The sequence below is a fragment of the Homalodisca vitripennis genome, chromosome X (assembly GCF_021130785.1).
Source record: "Homalodisca vitripennis isolate AUS2020 chromosome X, UT_GWSS_2.1, whole genome shotgun sequence".
Classification (NCBI taxonomy): Eukaryota; Metazoa; Arthropoda; class Insecta; order Hemiptera; family Cicadellidae; genus Homalodisca; species Homalodisca vitripennis.
The window spans coordinates 82,327,786-82,351,834 of NC_060215.1; the positions used below are offsets into that span (position 1 = coordinate 82,327,786).

Consider the following 24,049-nt stretch of genomic DNA (forward strand, 5'->3'; position numbering starts at 1 on the left):
ACCGGCAATATGCCAAAGTTCCCAGCTGATACTGTACAATTAATTGAATCTACCTTTTCTTACGATTCACGTCAAAACACTTTCTCTTTTCTGTCTAAGCTCTGTTTCTTCCTCAAAATGTGAGAGTAGACGAAGATATTCAATGAGAATAAATTTGTATAACCTAAAGAAAAGCCCTTATTAGTTTATTGCACTGTTTACGTTTATCGTAAATAGTTTTTTACGCATGTTTAAAAAGGTCGAACTATCCAATATATTGAGTATAACACAGTACGCAATACAGAATCGTTCTGTAGCATCTTCAAATTATCAGGTAAATATTGAAAATATACTTTTCTCTACTTAGCACAACTACAATTATCTACTTACTGCGTTTACAGTGCCAAGGTTACGCTATTATATGATTATTAACAGTAAAAAAATAGTTTTAAAATCCTAATCATAACATTTATCCATCCATTCTAAATTATGGTTAAATTGTTCAGAAAAGTTCTAAGTATTGATAGTTTTTAAATAATGGTATTAATATTTAAAACACATTTTAAAGTTCTCCTTTTCAATTAATTGTAACTTTTTACTAAACTTCTTTTATGATATTTTTATAAATATTCTGTATGTTTTGGGCGTTATTTTGATGAGTTTGTTAATAACTTGTTATTCATTACAGGATTCAAATTAAAGTAAATAGCTAAAGTTAAAACTAGTTATTCAAGATTCAAAACAATGGATTTTTAAAATTATGATGAATTTTATCAGAAAACTTTTTTAATTTGTTTAAAGTGTAATAGCATATTGCAAATAACCAAGCAACATAATTAAAAGTAAAATAAATGGATTGAACTGCGGTTTCTAGTCAATAGTACGAAATTGTATATTCCTGTTAAAATTCATTGTTGATGATGATGAAGTTAAGAACACTGTAAGGTCAGTAATTGTATAATTATATACAATTATACAAATATTTGAAACTTGACGTTTTAAGATCCGTTTCATGATTTCTTCCTCTCTTTGTTCTTTACTTGAAATAGAGTTATATTATAAGATTAGAGAGGTAGTAAGGCATGCATATCACAAGATCAAAACATTGAAACATTTACATTATGCTCAATACTTTATCACCTGACTAATCAACATTTTGTTCTTGGGATTAAATATTAAGAACAAATATCAGCAAAAAACAAGTGCACACTGAACACAACTATTAACCAAAGATTACAAACAAACTAATATTTTATTTGTTTATAATATAATATAAAACACATCTACAACGTTCAATACTATGTACGTTTCACATATGTCATTGAATTTGGTGCTACTTCATTAAATATGTCTTTTATATTTCATAAAGACTGTACCATTGCTATATTTAGGAGTTTATTCAATAGTAAATATTCAATTTCATTCCTAATATAGGTAGTAAATACAAGTGCTGGTGGTTGTAGGTTTTACACTAGTGAACTCCTCATCTTCATAAGATATCCTCATCTCGTTTCTCCATTCTATTGTCTTTATCCTTTCCTAAAATGGTCCATATTGTTAAGTATTCAATAGACGTATACCACAAGGTTGTTTCTAATCCTTCTATAAAATACAGAATGTTAGAACTTCCCTGCTATTCTATGTTAATCTGTGTTTACTACCGAGAGGTTCACTTTCTGAGTGCTCTCTATTCAGCCAAATTAACTGCTTTAAGAAACAATGGAGTCTTCATTCCATTCACACCACTTCGAGATAATCTTCTCATGGAATATTGAATAGCTCGTCATTAGCACACCATGCGTCATTTATTGGCATCAAAACATTGAATGAAATCAAGGTTGCTCTCAGTTGTGTTAAAAAGTGGTACTGTGATTTCAACTGATACAATAGCTAGTGAATGGCGTGAAGTAAATTTCTTATTTAGTGCATGTCAAACAGTTTACAAGTTAAAGTAAACATTTTGAACGTTACTTTACACCTACAGGTGGTATCAAAAAATCACACATAAACGTGTAGCCGTTTAAGGACAATAACGTTTGATAAAATGTGAAAAAGTTATTTATCCAAAATAATGTATTAAATCTGTATAAATATCGATATAAAGTAAAATATTAATATATAAACTCTTAACGAATTTATTTTTATTCATTTTATATTACCGCTGTGTATAGAAATAAATAAAATAATAGAATTCTAATTTTGATATACATAATTTTAATCAAATATGGGATTTCAATAAATTTGCATTTTTCTAATAATTAAACAATAATTTTTTGTAAAAACCAAATACACAAGATACAATTAAAAGCGATAAGATATGTGTTAGTTATGGATGACACCAGTGAATAACAACCAATACCAAACATGTTATGGATCCATTGATTTTAATTGAACTTTCATGGATAATCTTTGTATAGCTAAAATATTAACCCAGAGTTTTTATTGAGTGCATTTTAAGCCTAAATGATGAAGCCTCGTGGAATTAAGTATTTCTAACGTAAGTCATCTGGCCATTATGTCGTCGGACATTAAATTCAAACTCAAGGTACGAGTATTGCAGATGCTGCTGCATTTTTACCTGAGGCAGATAGGAAATAGCATCACAGTAAAGGTCGGAGTATTGGTTGGTGAAGCGATTCCTTTTAGGATTGTGCTTGCACCACAAGCATTTCTTGCAAAACTACATCCTTAGACAAGTCGTGAGTTTTATTTCGTTATCGTGTTGCCCACCACATCTAACCGTTGTAAAAGTACTAGAATGAGGTTCTTTCTTTACAAGGCACGATGCTCGCCCGATGCGAGCCGTACCACATTTTGCTGCCTTGTCAGTTAGTAGCGAGTTCTTATCACGAGGAGCTACAGATAGCTAACACCAATTTTCGCCCTTAGTTCCTCTTCAATGCATTCAAAAAGATTTGACAGACTTCAAAGTTACAGATATCCAAAAATGTTAAAACAATGTATCGTTGTAGCTGCACAGTTTACCTTCTATTTACTGCGTTTATAAAAAAATAGAAATATATTCACAGTAATATTCAATTATTATTAACTAGTAATGAATCACTATTTTATTCCGAAAAAATATAATTTAAAATAAACTCAACACGAACTGATCACTGTTCCATCAAACCTTACATAAAATAAAGTTATTTATAGTAAGGTAAAGTAGGTATCTAAAATTTAGTGATCTCTGGGAATGGACGTGCATGAGCGATGGGCTGTGCGCTATCTTTAGTTGTTAAAAGCATTAATTAACTATGGACAGTATTATAAATTAATTTAATTTGTAAAAAACACACTTGTACATATATACTTTAAGAGAAACAATTTGTTGAATTATACTTGCATAAAAATGAAGGGAAATTGATCTGGTTATTCTATCAGGGTCCGAAGACAAAGAGGAGCTTAGGGGCAAGCTTATCAAATAAGACCTGAGGGTTAGAAAACATTAAGTGACAAGGTCAGGCTGTCCGCCCATACCATGTAGACGTGACACCTTGTCGTCAATGGAGCAAATTGTTAATCTTTCCAAAATATATAAAAAATGGCGAATTAAATATATGAGATATATGTTTTAAGTTATGTTAGTATGAAGCGTTTGAGAAATATTACAAGAGTTTTTTGTAAAAAAGGTTTGCGTTAGTTGCAGAGGATAGATTCCAGTAATCTCAAAAAACTTTTACAGTGTAAATCAGGGAAGTTTTAATTATATCACAAAAGCAGTGTTTTGAAAAACCTATAATTTTTGGGGTTGTACTGGAAACTTTTTTACGTCTCAGTATCTCTAACAACCATGTATTCCCATTTATCGAACTTTGAGTTAAGATTTCCTATACGTTTCCTTTCAGGAAAACCTTTGGTCGGTTAAAGAACAAAACCTTAAAGAAAATACTTCTGGATCACTTAATGCACAAATTATCTCTATACATTCATTAGTACTTTTGTTCAACCTCACAGCCTTGAAAAGACCACACAACTCCCCATTCGGTATTGTAGTCATCACCAAGTCCCGGCTAATAACTTGACTCAACTGACATTTAAGAGAAAGCTGGGGTCGCGCTACGCCGCGCCACTACGCGCGCTTGCGGGTCCCACGGTTAGCATATCGGCTACTTGGGCTAAGTGACACGCGCATCTCTCTCCGTGCATTTATGTGGCCATGTTTATTCAGAACTGTTGTAAGGTTTTTATCGATCAATTTCTGCTGATGGTCAAAATTAGTTGTTGGACCACTAGGTAATGTGGCTGGTTAACATTTGTAATGAATCCTGACGCTATTTCTTACTTTTAAGAATTGAAATAAGAGTTTAACAAATGTTTTATTAACTCCTTATACTTGTGTACTGTAAAACATTCTCTATTACCTTAAGATGATACACTCTTACACCATTTTAATACGCTAACATCTAACTTATTCAGACTAAATTCATTGGTTGATGTCCAGTATAATAGTATTGCAAAACATTTTAAAATATGACCCCAGATATGTACGTGCCGGAAGGCATTTAAGCTGCTTAAAGAAGAAGCATAGTTTTTTCCTGGTTGGACACGAACTTCATTGGTAAGAGATTTATATGCTTAATTCTGGAATCGTGGAGCACAACTACATTTGACTTACTTTTCCAATCATTTCCAATGTTATTCACATTTAAAACTGAAATATGTAGTCTACATTTGAGTATCTCAAAAACAATGACTTATGAAATCATCTTTTAAACAATACGATGATCGGTAATAGTGGTGGGATGTCAGGTACTCTAAATTTTGGAGGCAATTTTTGGTCCAGCAGTCTTATAACGTGGACTTGACATTCAGGTTCCGTCTCGTTCAACCAATATAGGTTGTTAAAGAGAAGTATCTGTTGACTTGAGAGGTTTTATTCCATTTCTAGTCAGCGTAGGCACTTAGATTGTTAGGATTGTTAGCTGCTAATGCAATCATACCAATAACTACATGGTCCGGGGTCTCCCTCAAACCCCTTATGTTCTTTATTTATCTTAGTAATTAGGACATTAATTAAAGATTTCTCAGTATCAGTTCCCATTTAGACCACACAAGGATACATACTCAGTTATACTTATTACATTTCATGACGAACACTGTAAGAGAACGGGTGATGGTATTACGTACAATATACGGCCATAACGAGGGCTTGTTGCTGAACACTTCATCAATGGATTTACGTATTCTAAAATACTGAAACATCTAAAAAATGTGATCTATTTTCTGCTTTAAACCAAAACAAATGTTAAATTTATTACTGCAAGTGTAACCTATCAGAAAAATACAAGATTAGGATGTAACATTTGTGTACTGGATTTTAAAAAAATTGGACTCAGAAATGAGGCTAAAGAAACTTCCTATAAAAGTTCTGTTACATGGGAAGACCGAAGTGTAATATTAAACTTGCAACTGTTTTGAACAAAACAGTTTAGTCGGAACGCATTGTGGGTTGTTAATTTCGATCAATGACCGAATAGAATTATCGCCATTTAGTTAGTTGTTTTATTGTATTGAGGCCCTTAATATTTCCCCCAGGACAGAAGTTAAATACATCACTGTGGTACATTCTTATATACTACACATAGGTTATTTCTCCCTATCTTACAGTTCAACACTTGACACACATTATTACAACTTATAACAGACAAATTGTAACAATTATACTAATGAAAAAATAAGTATGTTTTATTTTTATATTTGACTATCCTTAGATAAAAGCTTTCACGTGGATTAATTTGTAAAATATAGTGACAAAATTATAAAATTTTAATATTTTGACAAATTACAGTTAAGTTTCTATACCTTACCCAATTTCTTTTGATTAAATTTATTTATGTTTTCCCTCCTGAACAAAAATATTACAGCAATGGTTTAAAATACCACTGTCCTTTTTAAAAGTAAAGGCCATTGGTAACAAGGTACATATAATTATAAATTGATATAAAATAAAATTGATAGTATCTAGCAACAATTGTTTAAAACGCCTCTGTTACCAACTTGGAGAAAACATTCACTATGAAACTTTCTTAAAATTCACCTAAGACTAAGTATGTAAAAAGAAAGCATTTTCAAAAGTATTTCAGATTGTTTTATGTGTAAGAGCCCATTAATATTTAATCCTAATGAAAGCCGATTGTCGTCAACTGTGCTTGTGCTGCTTACGGGGAGCTAACGGTGGCGCTGTGAACGGGAATCCTCTTTGATGCGGGAAAGCCGAACATCTTGTCGTTTGATGGCGTCGTTTAACGACACATTACAACCAATGACTTTCATAAAGAGCGGCTGCAAGCTATTAAACATCAAGCGCCAGTGTTACAAACACGGCTGAGATATCACAAGGGAATTATGGGTCCCACGCCGTACTCTCTGTTAGGCTTCCAAGCCGTTTGCATTTTATAACTTGTTAGTTTTAGTAATCGGTGGAACCATTTTCACACCAGCTTTTAAAATTCGTACATATAGTTTTCCAAACTTTTTAAAAGGGAGAGGCCGCTCACCTTTTCAGTCTTATTCTGCCCGTGCTCATGGGACACTGGTCTGTGCGAGGATCTCATCAAACAGAATAAGGGGGGTAGTTTATACAGTACAAGGGCGATGATACTGATAAAAAGTGCTATGAGTTGAACTATACAGACAGGATTTTAACCCGCGTTATTCCTGTCAGATCCAAAGTCGGCCGTCTAAGACAATCAGCCATCGGCTCTCCTAACAAATACCTCTTGTAGTCTAGGTGTCTCTGTTGTCGAAACGATGCAAAGAGTTCGTATTAAGCTTCTTGATGATGGATAAAATTTGTCGTAATCGAGGCGTTTCTTAGTAGATTTAATTTTTCCCAACCATTAATTTTAAGTGTGTATGCAATGTTTTATTTATACTGAGTAAACCATAATTCACTAGCTATATTTACACAAAGATTTTGGCTTAAAAAAGTTACTCACGAAGCCTATTTTTCATTTATTGAACAGCATTTATTTCATTTCCAATTGTCTTTCGTAATTGAAGATAATGCTTGAAATAAAATGAACGGTGATGAATTGAATATAGTAACTTAGATATAACGCAATGACTAAGCCTTTTGCCGAGACGACCGGATATGTGGAATAGAAAGCCATCGTGGAATAATAAAAGACGTAGTGCATACGTTAGTGACTAGCATTTTTGACATCTGCTTCCTGTCCCGATGTGCTTCTTATTCTAGTTACTACGTATTATGCCATACACTATATAAAGACATTTAAGGAATGAAGGAGTACCCAATATTTGAGTTTGGAGGAGCCAACCTTATCAGCTAGTACTTCTTTGGGGATGTACATTGAATTTTTCTCAAAAAAAAAGGAGAGGCCAATACCCTTTTAGGCCTTATTCTGTCCACCCTTATGGGCCACTGGTCTGTGTGAGGATCTTATCAAACAGAATAAGGGAGTATCGTTACAGTACAAAGTCGATCAATGGTACTGATATAAAGTGCTACGGTCGTAGACAAGATTTGATCCAACGGTGTCTCTAATCGAGATCTAAACCGTGCGGCCATCGGCTCTCCTAGACTTTATAACTTGTGTTTATTTATAAACAATATAATAATTATTATCTTTTTTAATTGCCTATTAATAACGTATTTAAGTTAGCCTATATTAAAAATACGTTTCTGCTGCAGTATATAAATGTATTGTGTACATGTACGTTTAAATTTCAATTAGAAAAATTCAGCTGATACCAAAATTTGTTTTTTTTTTTACTTTTTATTCTTATTTTTATATACACTTATGTTTATGATGTTGCTCTAGTAATGTTCTATGGTTTTTTAAAGAACCATGTTGTATTAAATATAGAAATATTAAAGAAATAGAATAAATACCTGTTCTTGGGAAGGGTTTCCTTTATTTTCAATTTTTATTTTTTGTTGTTTATACCCTGTTATGTTCAAATTGTCTCATTTTTTTTAGAGTAAGCTTATGATTAAGATAATAAATTATAGAAATCTACAATTGTAACCTATCAACTTGTTTTCTTTTTGAAGAATATATATAGTTTACGTATGTTTTTCTTAGTATATTTTGAAATAAAAATGTATTCATTTCAAACAAATATACTCAAGTATTATATATTTTAATATATACGTAAAACTATACATATTCTTCAGAAAGGAAACAAGTTAAAAGTGTAGATTTCTGTAATTTTAGTCATGAAATTGTAATTATATAAAGGCGCTACTTTAACAAAAACTATTAAGCATATATTTTATTACAAGTCATACGTTTTAATGATAAATAAAGGAGAACCGACATCAAAGATGATTCCAATAGTGATCAGTGTTGTAAATGTTAACGTTTTGACAATTGGAATGAAGTTATTTATACCCTTTCTGAAGACGCTCTCCGATATATTTTATTTTACTTTCTAACTAGATTTGTTTTTACTATTTTTATTTACAGTAAAAAAATTTTTGCATACTAAAATGTATATTAATAACGGATTTATTATTAAAATGTCTGTATAATTAATTCCATCCCGATGTTTTGATATCACTTTTGATCTAATAAAAATTTTAAGATATAAAATCTAGGCTGTTTAAATTAAGAAGAATACTTGATTTTCCTACTATATCGATTCATCAAGTACGAGTATGAGTACGAACAGCTTTTAAAAATTTCGTTGTTTATAGGTTTTTATTTAAGATAAACCCTACAGTAACTTTTCTGTCGATATGCCCTTATGCGAATATTTTACCTTAGTCTTTACGTATTTCTGTCAATCTATCTACTTGAGTAGGATTTAAATAATTTCAATAGTACAGTTGTTGTAGTGTAGTGGAGTTTTTCTAGGAGAGAATAGGAGAGGGTTCTCTCTGAGTATTGTGTGTTATAAGTAGGTAACAATCTGAACTAACTACCATATTTACTTTCCCTAATCTTATAGAATAACTGCTTCGAGTGGCTGAACATTCCGAGAAACTCCCTAAATTACGATTTCTTTTGATCCAATAACAATGTCTAAACTCGTCAAAGCTAACGGAAAATAGCTTTAAAAATATTCAAAATGACACCTCATTTATTTCTCATAATTTCTATTGTATTTCTATTACCACGTTTAAACAACAAAATAACAATAATTCTGAATAAACAGTTCAAATATTAAACCACTAAATTAAATATACAATATTAAACTACGATTATTCTACGATTATATTTACTGATATCACTACATGATTTATTAATCGAGCCAGCTGGTAAACTGATTGTAGTTATCATAGACGTTTCTCCCGTCTTGGGTGGAAGTGACCATAGAATGTTATCATTTACAAAGCGGTATAGTCAGTTTTATTTGAGTTTTCAATTCTCAAAACGCATCGAATGTATAACATTAGTTGTGTATAATATTAGTTGTGTATAATATTAGAGCTATTTGTAAAAGTATAATCTTTTCAGATGATTGTACTATCTATCTCCGACGGTGGGGAGGAAGGCCATTCCCCTGATACAGAAGTTATTATTCAGAGTTATTATTTATCTTGTAAAACCTTCAAAAGTTGAACTCGTGCAATAATTCTGGTCATTACAATTCATGTTCATACTCATGGTTAGCGTATAGTAAATATACCATGCACCGTGCATTACCGTATTGTTTACTCTCATTATTTACAGCGTAAATATGTACCGTAAGGTGTTATGTGAGCCATATTTTAATTGTTGCCGATTCCATCGCAAATTCATCGTTACCAAATTATTACCTCTTGTCGTTTGGAAGCGTGTGATAAATATACAGGCTACGCGCAGAAATGTTTGGAACAATAGGGCGACTCGATACATGATTATATAATGTCATGATAGCTCGTCTCAAAAACTATGAATTTTAAGGTTTTACGTGATAAAATCTCCAATCCAGTTAGAATGCATTATGTTTACTTCCTTACCATGAGCGTTAACTTTGGTTTAATTAGTATGGCACTTTAAAAAAGATCTTTTTAAATCAATTACGTTCTAACTTTTATATTTACTCCACTCTTGTGTACTTTTTATAACGTTCTACTATATGCGGCAGATGCTAACAACATGACCACGCGCTGTATAGTATGATGATGCATGAGATAATATTCATTGTAATTTCATTCGATAAGCATTATTTCTCTCCTGAAATATGATCAAAGAAAGATAACACTTATTAAATCGTCCATTTCTCTGGGTGTGCAACCCATGCATTGGACAAACTGCAGAGTTTTGTGTAGCACAGTTGATTAATTGGCTGTAAGATATTACGAAAAGAATTCTGCGTCAGGTATCTATCAGATATTTTGTAACTTGTACATAAACATGTTCTAAAAAACTCCCACAAACGCTTTTCCACCGTTTAAAGTGGTCCCTTATTTGTTTGTGGTATATATTTGTTGATTTGAATTTAACTACGTTTATTTGTATATTTAATCAAATAGGACATTGTCACTTTTAAAAGTAACTATGTGGTATTAAGATAATGTGGAACTGTTACATGCTTTGAGAGACGCATGTACTTGCGATCTTCGTCTAATTTTGCTGGTAGCTTCCGCTAGGAGAATTTGAATTTAAACTTTTAAAATGTAGTAACTAGTGGAGATTTAACTGGAGCACTCTGCAGTTCATCCAAAATTTAATTTAGTATCAGCTTTGTCTTTGATCATAAACTTTATCCAGAAGTAAGTTTGAATAAGACCAAAGTCCGAGGAAGATCGAGGTTTACCGAATAACCAAACTAGGAGCATGAATCTGCACGCGATCAATTATCAAGCGAATTAATAGCTAGGCTTATTTTGCTTAGGGAACACGTTTGTATCGATAACATCTATAATAGCTTTAGGAGCTATTTATTCTCTAAGTTTAACTTGTAATTACACTTTGTTTTAGCATACGTAACCCATATATTTAAATAATTATATAAAACCCTGTGGCACACAAACAACATTGTTAAATAGTTATACTGAACGAGTATATTTGTAAATTCATAAAGATGCATTACGTTTAAAGAAAAAAAACTTCATGTACAGTTTGTTTGGCCTGAGAAATAAATATGTATTTTATTTTGTGTATTTTTAAATTTATAGAATAATTAAAATTGTTACCATTCTTATATTTAAGTGAAAATGTGTTAAAAATTCAAACTGTGTATGCATTGTCAATTTGTGTTAAGTAAATGTAAAAACTACACGCAGTCATATTGACGGGATGGAAAAAACCAAAAAGTAATACGATTAAGATTGTTCCATAAATAAAACCTATCGGCTGTGCGTATAGGTTTTAAATCATAAATGATGTTATTGGCTAATCTACTTATATTACTGAGTATTGTGCCGTTAAAGATTCAATGAGTTAATTTTCGAGTTACAAAAAAATGCAAGAGTAAATCATAAAAATTAATATGAAAAATACTTAAGATATTGAACATCATTTATTAGAGATTGTATGAAGTTCCTTTAAATTTAAGAGTGAGTAAAATATTGTATGGCAGAATGTACTTACGGAATACAAAAGCATGATGCGCACACGATCCTGGTCGAGCACAGAATGTCTTCTCAGGCTCGTGCCTCGTACTTTCTTTTCCTGCCCTTCTTGCTTCTTCAGGTCCGTCCGTCTGTCCCGTGTGTTTGGGTGGGTCGTCGTAAAGTCAAGAATGTGTCGTGTACGTTATGTTGTTTTGGATTTCTCTCTGCACTTTCTTTACATTTAAGTGTCGGGCCTGGTCTTGTAAATGAGTGTACATCCTTTGTTTGCGAGTAATTGTCGTTTCTGCGAGTGTGAAATATGTACTTCGTATACCATTCAACTTGAACAATGTATGAATTAAGTGCGAAATATACATTGTATCCTGTATCCTACAAATGTTGAGGAGAAGGGAGTTGGTGCAGTATATTGATGTAATTGCTTTATTCGTTACTACATATTAAATGGTATCTGTGAAGACTCAGACTAAGCGCAATGAAATTAATCACCATTTCGTATTATAAGGAGATAACTTTATGCTTTAGAGTCTATTACCTAATAGTATATACTTAAAAAGAGGTATTATAACCGTTACTCAGTCATCCCCCGTGAGAGAAACTACAATTACTGATACCCGCAAAAGCAATTTAGGGTTTTAAATTATGGCAAATTATTGATTTTAATAATCCGAACATAGTAGTAGAAGTACCATCTATGAGCTCCTATGGAAATTCCAATAGCCTTAATTAATTCAAAATTAAAGTATCTGTTTTATTTTTTATTTAATATTCAATATTACATTAAAACTACCGGAAATATAACGGTAAAAAGGTTTTGCTTGAAAGTATACTATTTATTATTCATTAACTCCTGATGATAAAATAAAGAAATTAAATTTTTAACACAATACATTTAAAAGTGTGTATATTTTGGTGCACAAAACATTTAATTACACGGAATTACTTTTATTACATTTAAGTACTATTTCATATAGACAATTTCAAATTCTAATCCTCTATAATTTTGTGCACCAATTTTTAATTTCATGTTACAATAAAGTAATAAAATTATTATCGTAAACCGTACATAAGTGTTAACTATTTAGGGCACTATCCAATTTCACGTACACCAAAGAGAAATATATTGGCCTTTTTATATTAAAGTAAATGCATTATAACTAAGTCTTCTTGGTGCACTAAAAATAGTTTGTTACTCCAAAATTTAACTATTTAAAAATTTATCATGTTAAAATGTTATTACTTCATTGCATTGATAAAAAACAAACAATTAAGTTCTTGGTACACCAATGCCTGTTTTGTGCACCTAACAATAAGCAGTTGCAAGTAATCAATTCATTATAAATAGCGCCGTATTTATTGTAATACAAAAAAATAAATAGTAATTATTTTTTCTGAACCAGTAAATGACGGGTGCACCAAAGTATAAACAATCAATATTTGTGTTTGTTAACGCGTTGACAAGGTCATTCAAGAGGACATTACGCTTGTCGGTCATTATGCTAACCTAAGGTCATTCAAGAACTTGGCCAATTCACGAACTCAACATGCTCCCTTTTTAACATCGCGTGGGTACCTTATCGCGATTGGGGTGGTAACACTGCGATAGAGGGAGTGACGTACTGTAGTAGTTGTTCACTATGCACTTTAACCTCAAAATTGTTGTTGTTTCTTTACATTTGTGTAATCATCGTAGTGTGAATAACTTGTCATTGTTAATTGAGTATTTTGTTAAGTGTGGCCAATGTTATTTGTAAACTCAATAGGGCTACACCATGAAATTAACTCATGAGTCAGGTGCAAAAAACGGCAAAAAGAAAAGAATCTGAACAAATCTTTAGAAACAGAAAGAGAGCATATTAATATTTTTAAGAAGACCGACATAAATTATATAAAATCATTTGACGAGAACGCAGAAGGTATGTCTATATCTATTTCTAATAAAAGTACATCAGTTGATAAATTTATTACTAACAAACTAAACGTTAAGAGTGAAGAGATGAAGTTGAACAACTCCCTTCTTGTTTTTGTACATCTGACACTTTCTTAAATCAAGATGAAACCAGGTTTAATCATTTTCTCTTGCATGCAGACCTAAATTAAGTCTTAAGTAATATTGAGCTCGAGGCTAGTGTCAGCTTAACTAATGTAGAACCTGAGCTCTTTCCTAGGCTTAGGCCTATTACCGAGATGGAACTTTCCTTAGACACCTCCCTGTGGTCCGCAGACGAAATGATCTTTCTCCAAAATGTACCTAAAATGTTGGCAAAATTAAAAATTTTAAAAATCACTTTTACTTAGTGTAATAAAATCTTTTTAGGTGGCTATATCAAAAAAGCTTTTTCAAGAATAAAACTGATAGGGAAAACCAAAAGAGAAATTGGTTAATATTTTCTGAGACCACAGTCGGTTTATTGCTATGTTTGTAAACTATTTCCTTCCCCTTAAGAAACAACATATCCTAATTGATAGGTTTTCTGGCTGGTTGAGAACATCAAAAGTATGAGATATCTATGAAACACGATAAGCTCATTTAACAGCTATGACAAGCTTCTTTGTAAGAAGCCATTTAAAAAGTAGAGAAGATTCTGAAATAATGTCTAAAATTGAGAATAAGTATGGCTACTGGGCGAAAGTTCTACATCGTTTAGTAGCCACTGTTAAACTGTTCGATAAATTTGGACTTCCTCTTAGAGATCACAAAGAGCATAAATCGTTTCTGTTTCTGGTATAAATAAAAGCAAAGGAATTTTTTTTATCATGTTTAGAATATCTTTATGAATTTTATGAGTTTCTGAAAGAAATTTTTTTGAAATATTAAACCTGTGGTTCAGGTAAAAATGATTTGTCGACTTGTGTCATTAGATCTACGATGAGATTTCAATCCTCGTGGCAAAAGACCTAAAACAAACTCTAAGTGATGAAGCTAAAGAAGCTCAATATTTTGCTATAACGGTGGCTTCAACACTCGATTTGAGTCACGTAGACCAGTTGACTTGTGTTATACTGGACGTCACATCTTATAGTCAGCCAGTTGAAAGATTATTTGACTTTATTCCCATCAAGGTAGACAAAGCAGAATAGTTTATAGAGAAAGTACTGGAAGTATGAATGCTCTTGGTCTGGACATAGCACTGTGCTAAGATCAGTGCTACGACAATGCCTCAAATATGTCAGGAGTACATGCAGGACTACAAGCCACGATACTGGAGATGAGTCCTAAAGCATTCTACGTGCCTTATAGCAGCCACACTAAACTTGGCAATAACGATGCCGAAAGTTGCAGTAGGTCGTTTTTTTTATTCAACAAGTGTACACTTTTTTATTGCTGTAACATATAGATGCATACATTCGTATCGCACCACCAAAACAAATAGTTGTGAAAAGACTGAGTGACACCAAGTGGTCAGCCGGAGCTGCCTTAGCACTTAAAAAAGGCTATGCAGAAGTTCGAAATGTTCTTTTAGAAATAGGTCGTGGCTAAGCACCACATATATCAGAGGATCGGGTGGACAGTTAGGACCAGACATATCATGTGCTGATAAGGTAGCTGGCCTAACTGTAGATCACTGACCGGTTCATCGGACTGATAACGAGAGCTGGGGAAAAGAGGGGAACGTACAGTAGCGAGTGAGTGACAGACTATGGTGTACAATTCCGGAGGCTAGGAATATCGCAGTCTTACCTTAACTTTTTGTATATTTCATATCAGTGTTATCATGGACTAATTTAATTAGTAGGGAGGGGTTAGGTGCCTGAAAATTATGAGGGGTGAATTGGTTTTCTAAATTAAAATATGTAGGGACGGGTTTTAGCATGATTGGGTATCGGCGTAGTGTTGGCATATGTGTGTGTGATCTTATTTCGTCCGGTTTAATTTAATTAAGGGTTTTAACACTTTTTAGTTATTTTCTTCAATATAATATTATTTAATTATCAAAGCTGGCAGGAGAATGGGTGAAATTAAGAACTATGGTCGCTCCACGGCCTTATCGTTCATGGGTGAACGTGTCTAGCCCTGCACGATGTCTTTATCGCTTCTAACTTACACACCCACAATAGCAAAAATTAAATATACCACCAAATACACGTGTAAGTGAACATGACAACCTGCAGTTAAAGCAGAAGTACTGGGACTTGCAAAAATGTTAGCCTCCAACGATACTACCGTTGTGACAATTTTATGGAACTGCATGCTTGAAAGACTGAATAAAACCAGTAAGTGTTTACATAAAGAAGATGATAACATGCAGATGGCAGTAAAGCTGCTGGAGTCATTGAAAAACTATGTTTTGGATGTACGTGAAGATTTCTCAGCAATCGTAAGTTTATTCACACTGTTGACAGCAAATTTCAATGCAAAGAACATGAAATAAAACTATTGCAAAGGAAAAAGAAATTTTATGATGAGACTCCACGCTCAAAAGTTACAGTAATATTACAGGGAAGAGAATGTGTTTTAATAAATTTAGAGAATGTAATTGGGATGAAGTGTATAGTATAAATAACGTAGATAGGGCTGTGGATGTGTTCTATAAAACAATTTTTTACCGTTTTTTATCAATGTGTACCTAGAAAACCATTAATCTTTAAAAGTAAATATCCGTGTTGGTTTATACACAAAGATATTATTTAAATTCTTAAAGATAAAGAATAAATGTGCTAAGAAACGGAAATTCTCTAAATTCCATGAAAGTTTGTTTAAGGATCTCAGGAGAGGTGTTAAACTGGAAAATACAATTGGCTTATCGAGAATATATTCGAAACATTGAGTATTGCATTAATGCAGACTCTAAGTTTTTTTCTGGAGTTTTATAAAGTCCAGACGTTCTTCTTTTAATTTAGATTTGGGCTCTTTTCGAAATGAAAATTTAAAGACAAAGTGGTTCCAGTTGATCACATTTCCGATTCGTTTGCAGACTTTTTTTCTTCAGTTTTCTCGGTTAAACTCCGGAAGTAAACCTAAGAATATTAGTACTGAAAACTTATATAGGGAAAACAGCCAAGAAGTTTTGTTTTACAGTTCTAGATGTTAGCAGCTATCAAAAAATTGAAACCAAAGAAATCTTCTGGACCTGACTGTATTCCTACATATATAGTAAAGGGTTGTGTGCTGAGGTGCTGTGTGATCCTTTGTGCTATTTTTTTCAATCTGTCTTTAAAAAACCTGTATTTTCCCGGAAAAATGGAAGGAAGCTAAGGTGGTTCCCATTTTTAAATCAGGAAATATTGAAAAACATTGAACATTACCGTCCGATTTCATTGTTAAATACATTCGTTAAGATATTTGAATCACTTCTCTATAACAATATTTTTTTATAACGTAAAATCTTATATATCTCCCCAGCAGCATGGCTTTTTTTCCTTGTAAATCAACAGTCTCTAATCTAATGGAATTTTCTTTTTGACGTAGCATCTGAATTGGATACTGGTGTGGCAGGGTTGATGTAGTGTATACAGATTTTTCTAAGGCGTTTGATAAAGTAGATCATGATATTTTTGTTAAGTAAATTATCTTGTTTTAATTTATCCCCGCCATTTATTAGTTTTGTTGAGACTTATTTAAAGCTTCGCAGTCAGTTTGTTATGGTTGTCTAACACTATGTCTAAAAAGTACATTAGCATTTCAGGTGTTCCCCAGGGATCTAACTTAGGCCCATTACTATTCTTGATATATATTAATGATCTTCCTAATTATTTAACACGGTCTAAATGCTTTTTGTTTTGCCGATGATTTGAAAATATATAGAAAGATTCGAGGACAATCACGACGTTGCTGAACTGCAATCAACGCTAAAGTTACTTAGCCCTTTGGTGCTTAGAGAACAACCTATTTTTAAATGTAAAGAAGTGTTTTGCGATGACTTATACTAGGAAAAAAATATTTAACTCTACCAGAATACTCTATAAATGGCACTAAGCTACTACTAGTGACTCATGTTAAAGATCTTGGCGTAATATTTGACTCGGCTCTTACGTTTGAAAATCACCTTAATTTTTATCATAAATGGATGCCATAGGATATTGGGTTTTTGTTAATTAGAAACACGATGTGTTTTCATTCAATTAATTCTATGATTAAACTATACAATGCATTCGTAAGAAGTAGGCTGGAGTATTGTGCAATAATTTGGACCCCTTATTCGTTACACAGCATTGCTTCTCTGGAGCTAATTCAAAACAAGTTTCTAAGGTATTTATATTTTAAAAGATTTCATGTTTCTTGTGAGCGAAACCTGTCACCAACTGTCTTGAGAAGTATTGTTTCTTTTGAAACTTTGTTAACAAGACGAAACCGATCTATTATTTTATACATTTATAAAATTGATAGTTCTTTTTTAGTTGGTGAGGGTTTTTCTGCATGTCCCAAGAAATAATCTGAGACCCTCTGGTTTTTTTACACCACGTTGTAATACAGTGCAGTTTTATAATTTTTCATTTTTTAAAGGTATTAGGTTGTTAAACATGTATAAAAATGAATTGGATATATTTAATAATAATTTTAATTAATTTGTAAAAAAGCTAAATATTATTTTTTAAACTTAAGGAAGTAACCTAGTTTTGTTAAAGTTTTAAATTATTGTTATGTATTATATTATATTTTTAAATTTTTATTTTTTCTCGTGCTGTAACAGAAACAGTTAATTTTTACTCAGCCTAATAATGATTTTGTAATTTAGTTTCTTTATATACGTACTTATAGTATATTATATTGTAAATAATTATTATTAACTTGTATTTTCAATATAGCTGTTTTGGGATAATATTCCTGTAGCTATTGTACAAAATAAATAAGTAAAGAGATACAGTGAGAGTGGAAATATTCAACGGTTTGTGACATAATTGTTTCTGAACTTAACAACAGACAAGGAAAACTTCAGCATATTTTAAACATTTTTCAGATTGTTTTTGTGTTCAAAATGATCGGCTTTCAAGAAGTCACCTAAAGAATTTATCCGAAGTTTATTCAAATAACATTGACCGGTCATTGTTCTTAGATGAGTTAAAACACTTTTGTGAGTCCCTGAATATCTTATAAGAAACCAATGCAATAAGTAGGCCCACCGCAGGTGAAGGAACGGACACAAACGTGAGTAAGAATTGTCCAGGAAAATAAAATAAGCTTATAGTGACACACAATGGGCTCAAAGAAACCTTTCTCAATTTAGAAACTATCTTGACAGTCTTTCTTACAATTCCAATATCCATTGCTTCAAGTGAGAGATCCTTTAGTGCTTTGAAGAGGATAAAAGCCCAATCTTCGCACGACTCTTTTAGAAGATCATCTGAATGACTTAGCAATTCTCTACATTGAAAGTGACTCTGAAAAATGTCAGCTACGGCAAACTGATAGACACTTTTGCTGCTCAAAAATCCAAAAAAATGTATTTAGCCTTTGCTCTACAAAATTTAAATATTAAGAATAAGCTACAGTCTCTTAACATTTTATTATCTTTAAATTATTACTGTTATTTTTCATATGGATCCTTAAAAACATTTTATAAAATTGTTTTCTGTATATGTCATTGAGATGTAGTTGACAAAACTTCCCATTGTGAAGCTATAGTGTCAGTTATTAATAAAAGTATTTTACACTATACAAGTCTTATTTATTAAAATTCATCCCTTTGGGTAAATAAAAAATGTTAGTATTTAACAGCAGATAAGGGGCCCCTCAAAGCCAAGATGCGACAGGCCTCCAAGTATGTAAATCCGCCACCATGAGTACAAATACGAGTACTCATGATATGTTAACAAGGTAGCAACGTGTACGATAGCTTTAGATGTTAATAGTTAATAACGTGAACATGAGCTAGTGATATGTTGAAGCTAAGAACGTGTACAAACTCTAATGTACAAACAAAATGTGTACAGCATATGATGTAACAACCTGTGCAACAGCTATGCATATCCCGTGTCTCGTAACTGCATCAACAATAAATTAAGTAACATTGTTGTTAAATCCTCTTCAATGTCAAAGAAGATGCCCAGAGCCACTGCTTTTGTCACAAATATATCCTATACGTCAAGGGTGTCAAGACAGAGTGACAATATTTCCGTGGAATACATAAATGATCATTTGCGTGTAGTAAATCCATTCGCATACAAACCTCAGAATCAGCTTTTCCAATTTTTTAGTACAAATTAGAAGAGATATGTTGGGCAAAGAGGATTTAGGTTTAAACCAGTTTCTAAACCCTTTTTAGTATACAAACATTCTAGACAATCTTCAGAACAGAGAAATATAGATGGGGCTACAGAACTTCTCGACGGCCCGGACAAACGAGAAAGGAGCAAATGTATCCCTTGCTGCTTACAAACAACGACATCTCCAGATTAAATACTAAGTGAGATTGCATCCTCATTTTTTCAGTAACACCATCAATTCTTACAGCACTGTATACCACACGAAGACCCTCCCACGGCGAAGAGGTTGATCATTATTATAAATGATATGATTTGGAAAGTGAGTATTTATCATTATATGCAGTACTCACTAAGATCATGTGGGGTAATGTTATTTACCTTGATCATCTTTCCTACTACGAAGTGGTGAATCAGGATTTTTTGACAATTTTTGAAACCTTACTGCACTTTTCACATTGCCAATGCCATTTAGAATAAATTACTTGTTCTTCTTTTATCCATGCGATTTTGATGGCTCTAAAATCACCAAGTACCTAAAGTATTATAAATAGTTAATTATGACCTAACTCTTTTTATTTGTTTGGCAGTTTTGGAGTTCCACAAAGCTATCGGTCTTTTTCCTGGTGATAAAAGTACAACTCTCCTCAAAAGAGTTCATAAACGCTGACGTTAATTAATCAGTAGATACGCCTAATTAAAATGTATCGTTAATCATGCCCTTGTTATTAAACAATTGAATTCCTGGTTTTAGATTCTCCTTATACAACAAATAATTACTGTGTCTAGGAATCCTGCTGGTAACTATTTCTAACTTATGTTTGCCAATACTGAAGCAAATATGAGGATGGTCAGAGAGGTATGCATCATCAAATATATGAAAGTCATTTATCCTGTCGATTATAGATGCCCGTCTCACATATTACCGATATATGAGTTTTTTATGCCCAAGACTTAATTCTAAAAGTGGGAAAATTACTCACGCTTGCTAAGAATAGTTCCACTACAGATAATAAACTCAAAATTTGTGTTGAGTCAATTGTGTAACGGTGGAGATGTACCATGTACTCTTGATAAATGTTGTTCAGTTTATTCTTAACAACTAATACCTGTCATGTCAGTTTAAAAACTGGCACGAACTAACCTATCTCGTCTCATGGTTAGCCTTAATACTCGGCAGCTCTAACCTGTTCTCCTCCCTTATCTTAAGCTTCACTTCTGTTAGAATTTTTGGTTTATATTCCATTGCAGTGTTTCTTCCATAAATAGGCTAATTCGTCAAGCTTTTTAAGGCCAATTTAGTAGCTTTTCAGGCAGAATATGCCAGCAGTAGATCACCTAGAATTAAGATTCGATAGCACATGTACCAGAACGTTGTTTGTTGCATCCGTGTTTAACTGTCGTTTAGAAAACCAAATTGAGATTTTGAAATTATGGAGTTTGAGTTGAGATAATACATGAGTCGATCACAAACCAAACGTTCGAACACCCTGCCAATAGTGGGGAGGATGGAAATTGGCTGTAGTTTTTAGGGAAGTTTCTTTGGCCTGTTTTAAAGATTTTTAAGGATGGACTTAGAGCCGATGTAAAAACAGTCTGAGAAAGTGAGTTATTAAAGAGTGCTGTAAGAGTTGTTGAAGGAAGGCTACCCCAAAAGAAGGGCTCATACCGTAAACATATGTTACTGAGTTGAGCAGCAGCGTATACAACTTCAGCACACGTGGCCGGACGAAGAATGAGGTTTAGTCGTATTTACAAAGTGGAAAAGAATGTGGATCACTCTCGACACAAACTGCAAGAGACAAACTGTCAGAAACAAGAAAATTATTGAACGCTTCAGCAATTGCACTGGGTTGGTTTAGAGAGTGTTTGCTAATGGACAATGTGTTAATGAATTTCTTATTACCCCTTTTCTTATCAGAAAAATCTGAAATTACCTCCCACACGGCCTTACTCTTATTTTCGCTTTTTGTAATGTGAATTTCAGAACATGAAGGTTTAGCAAGGGAAATGAGGTGACGATATTCACTCTTTTTTTAGTATACATAAATGAAATAAAACATTTTTAGGATAGTCACGCTGCAACAGTCTTTAAGCTCCTCTTTGACTTTTTGAATACTATCTCTCAGCCATTTAGGATGTTGTTTCCTACCTATGTTACATTTCACTAAGGGAGAGGCTGCGTTAAAGAAGCTCCCAAATATTCCATAAAAATTATGTGAATTGCACATCAACGTCGTTGGATGATAAAATTTTTTCCAATCTGCGTTACTTATTAGATCATAAACTTTCGTATATTTCCCTTTGAAAAAAATCGTCTAGATTTAGGAACTCCACAGGATGCATTCGGAGAAACAGAGCAGAAAGGGACTAGAGTTAAAAGGTGGTCCTCGTGTTCCGACAAACAAGTACGCACGACGGTATCCAAAATCAATTCAGGCTTAATGTTAGTGATCGCATTGTCAATACAGGAACCATCGTTCACCGAAGGACGTGTTATTCCTTTAAAAATGATCCTTAAAGAGAAACTGTCAATAATATCCTTTAGAACAAGGAAAGTTTCCAACTGACTGCACCCAGAAGTGGACATTAAAATCACCACAAACAATGACCCTGGATTTGTTGGTAATGATGATGCGAAAAGCGTCCTCAAATCTGTCAAAGCAAAACTCAGAATCTCCATCCGGTAGACAATAAACGGCCATGACTAACAGAATACACAGTCTGTCACTAGAATCTGGAGTGAGTCAATGCTCAGACAGACAATCCATGTCAATGTAGAGACGGTGTAGTACTGTTTCAGTTGTGCCAATTTTATTTGTGACTACACATTCTGATGTAATATATTTACGTTTGAGTTGATAATTTGTTTTTTATGGGACAAGACCTCCCTACAAAATGATTATGAATATTGAAGATGCTTGTCCGAGCTATTAACACAGTCATATATTTAAACCAGCCTGCAAGTTTATTACGTAATAGGGGTTTTCCTGATTTATTTAAGTGCAGACCACCCCTTACAAAATATGTTGGTGTAAGAAAATGATTTAGTAACAATAAAAGGGATCGAGCTGTTGACTAACAGCAAAAATAGCATAATGTTACATGTACTGATCTTAAACCACGTCAATGACGTTAACTTCGATAAAAAAGATACTTCTGTTAATACAAATTTACATGGAAATGTGCTGCTCAGATGTGTTAATGTGTTAATCTTTTAGGCGTGAGCAATATCCTGACTAGATAAGTGTTTCCCAAATGATCTCAAGCGATCCAGAACGTGCAGCATTGAAGCGCCAGGGTAACAGTGTTCCAGAACTTCACGATCGCGCAAATGTGGCTACAACAGGGACTCCAAGTCTCTTGCATGTCTATCACCACACAACATGCGGTTACTCGTATGTTTGAGCAAGGCCTGAGTTGCATCCGCTGTATTCCTGATAGGTGTTACATTTAGTAAAGAGGTAACAGATTTAGTTTGGTATTTAGATTGGTAAAATTTAGTTTGGGCTTTTGCATTTTTATTTCCTCATACCCACAACTGAACCTATCTGATTGCTGGTGAATTTTTTTCAGCGCGTGTGGAATTTATTGAACTTTAATATACTATTTATATGCCTTGAAACTCGTTCGGCCACCTTTTAATTACAATCAGATATTGAATCGAAGTGGAGATACTGCCCAGCAATTAGATCGATGACCAGTAGGCTTCAATGAGTCCCATCAGTGTTGTAGGGTCAGAATAACACATAATAGCATCAGTGTTGTCTTCACATCCAGCTCGGCATTGCTTATCGGAGCGACGATCAAGTTCATCCTTCTGAAATCAGCTAAGTCCTCACTCACCAGGTCAACGTCAGAAGATATTCTTATTCCCAAACACTTGCTTGGCGTGAGAAATAAGGTGCCTTCGGATTTTAATTCCTCAATACCTGCCCAGACCTCATCGTCGGCAAGCATTCTGTTACTGGTAACATTTATTGACTCATCTGAATTAAAGGTTGGTAATAATGACTCTTGTAGAGAAGAGTCAATATTGCACAATCACCTGGATCGTCTACAGGGATACTATGGGGGAGCCGGCACTGAAAGGCACTTGAGCATAACTATGAGGTATTATTGGAGCAGCATATATTTGACTGAATTTGGATCTCACAATCCACCATTTCTAACTTGGTATGACAGTAATGCAATAAATGAACAGATATTGACAAGAAGTGGCTCACTGTAAAGTGACTTTTGATATGAACCTGTACGCTCATTTCTTAGTTTTAATCTAAACAACTGTAATTTATCGAACCACCAATTGAGGTGGAAATAGCGCTGATTCTCCATATTGAACATGACTTTAACTAGTCACAGTCTACGATGTGTTGATAAGATGTGAAAATGTGAATGACTGAGTATACCAGATAAGAAATTTTCTCTTTTAATTTAGTTCGTTTGACAAGATGCAAG

The 24,049-nt window shown here is 33.2% G+C and overlaps 1 protein-coding gene across 1 annotated transcript in view; it reads right to left on the reverse strand.

The window, feature by feature from the left end:
* Positions 1-11,524, reverse strand: part of LOC124369268 (signal transducer and activator of transcription C-like) — a 64,844-nt gene extending 53,320 nt beyond the window's left edge. The window contains exon 1 of the mRNA XM_046827170.1: positions 11,469-11,524. Coding sequence (XP_046683126.1) covers positions 11,469-11,483 — 15 coding nt within the window. The 5' untranslated portion in view covers positions 11,484-11,524. The remainder of the gene's footprint in view (positions 1-11,468) is intronic.
* Between the last annotated feature and the right edge of the window lie 12,525 nt (positions 11,525-24,049).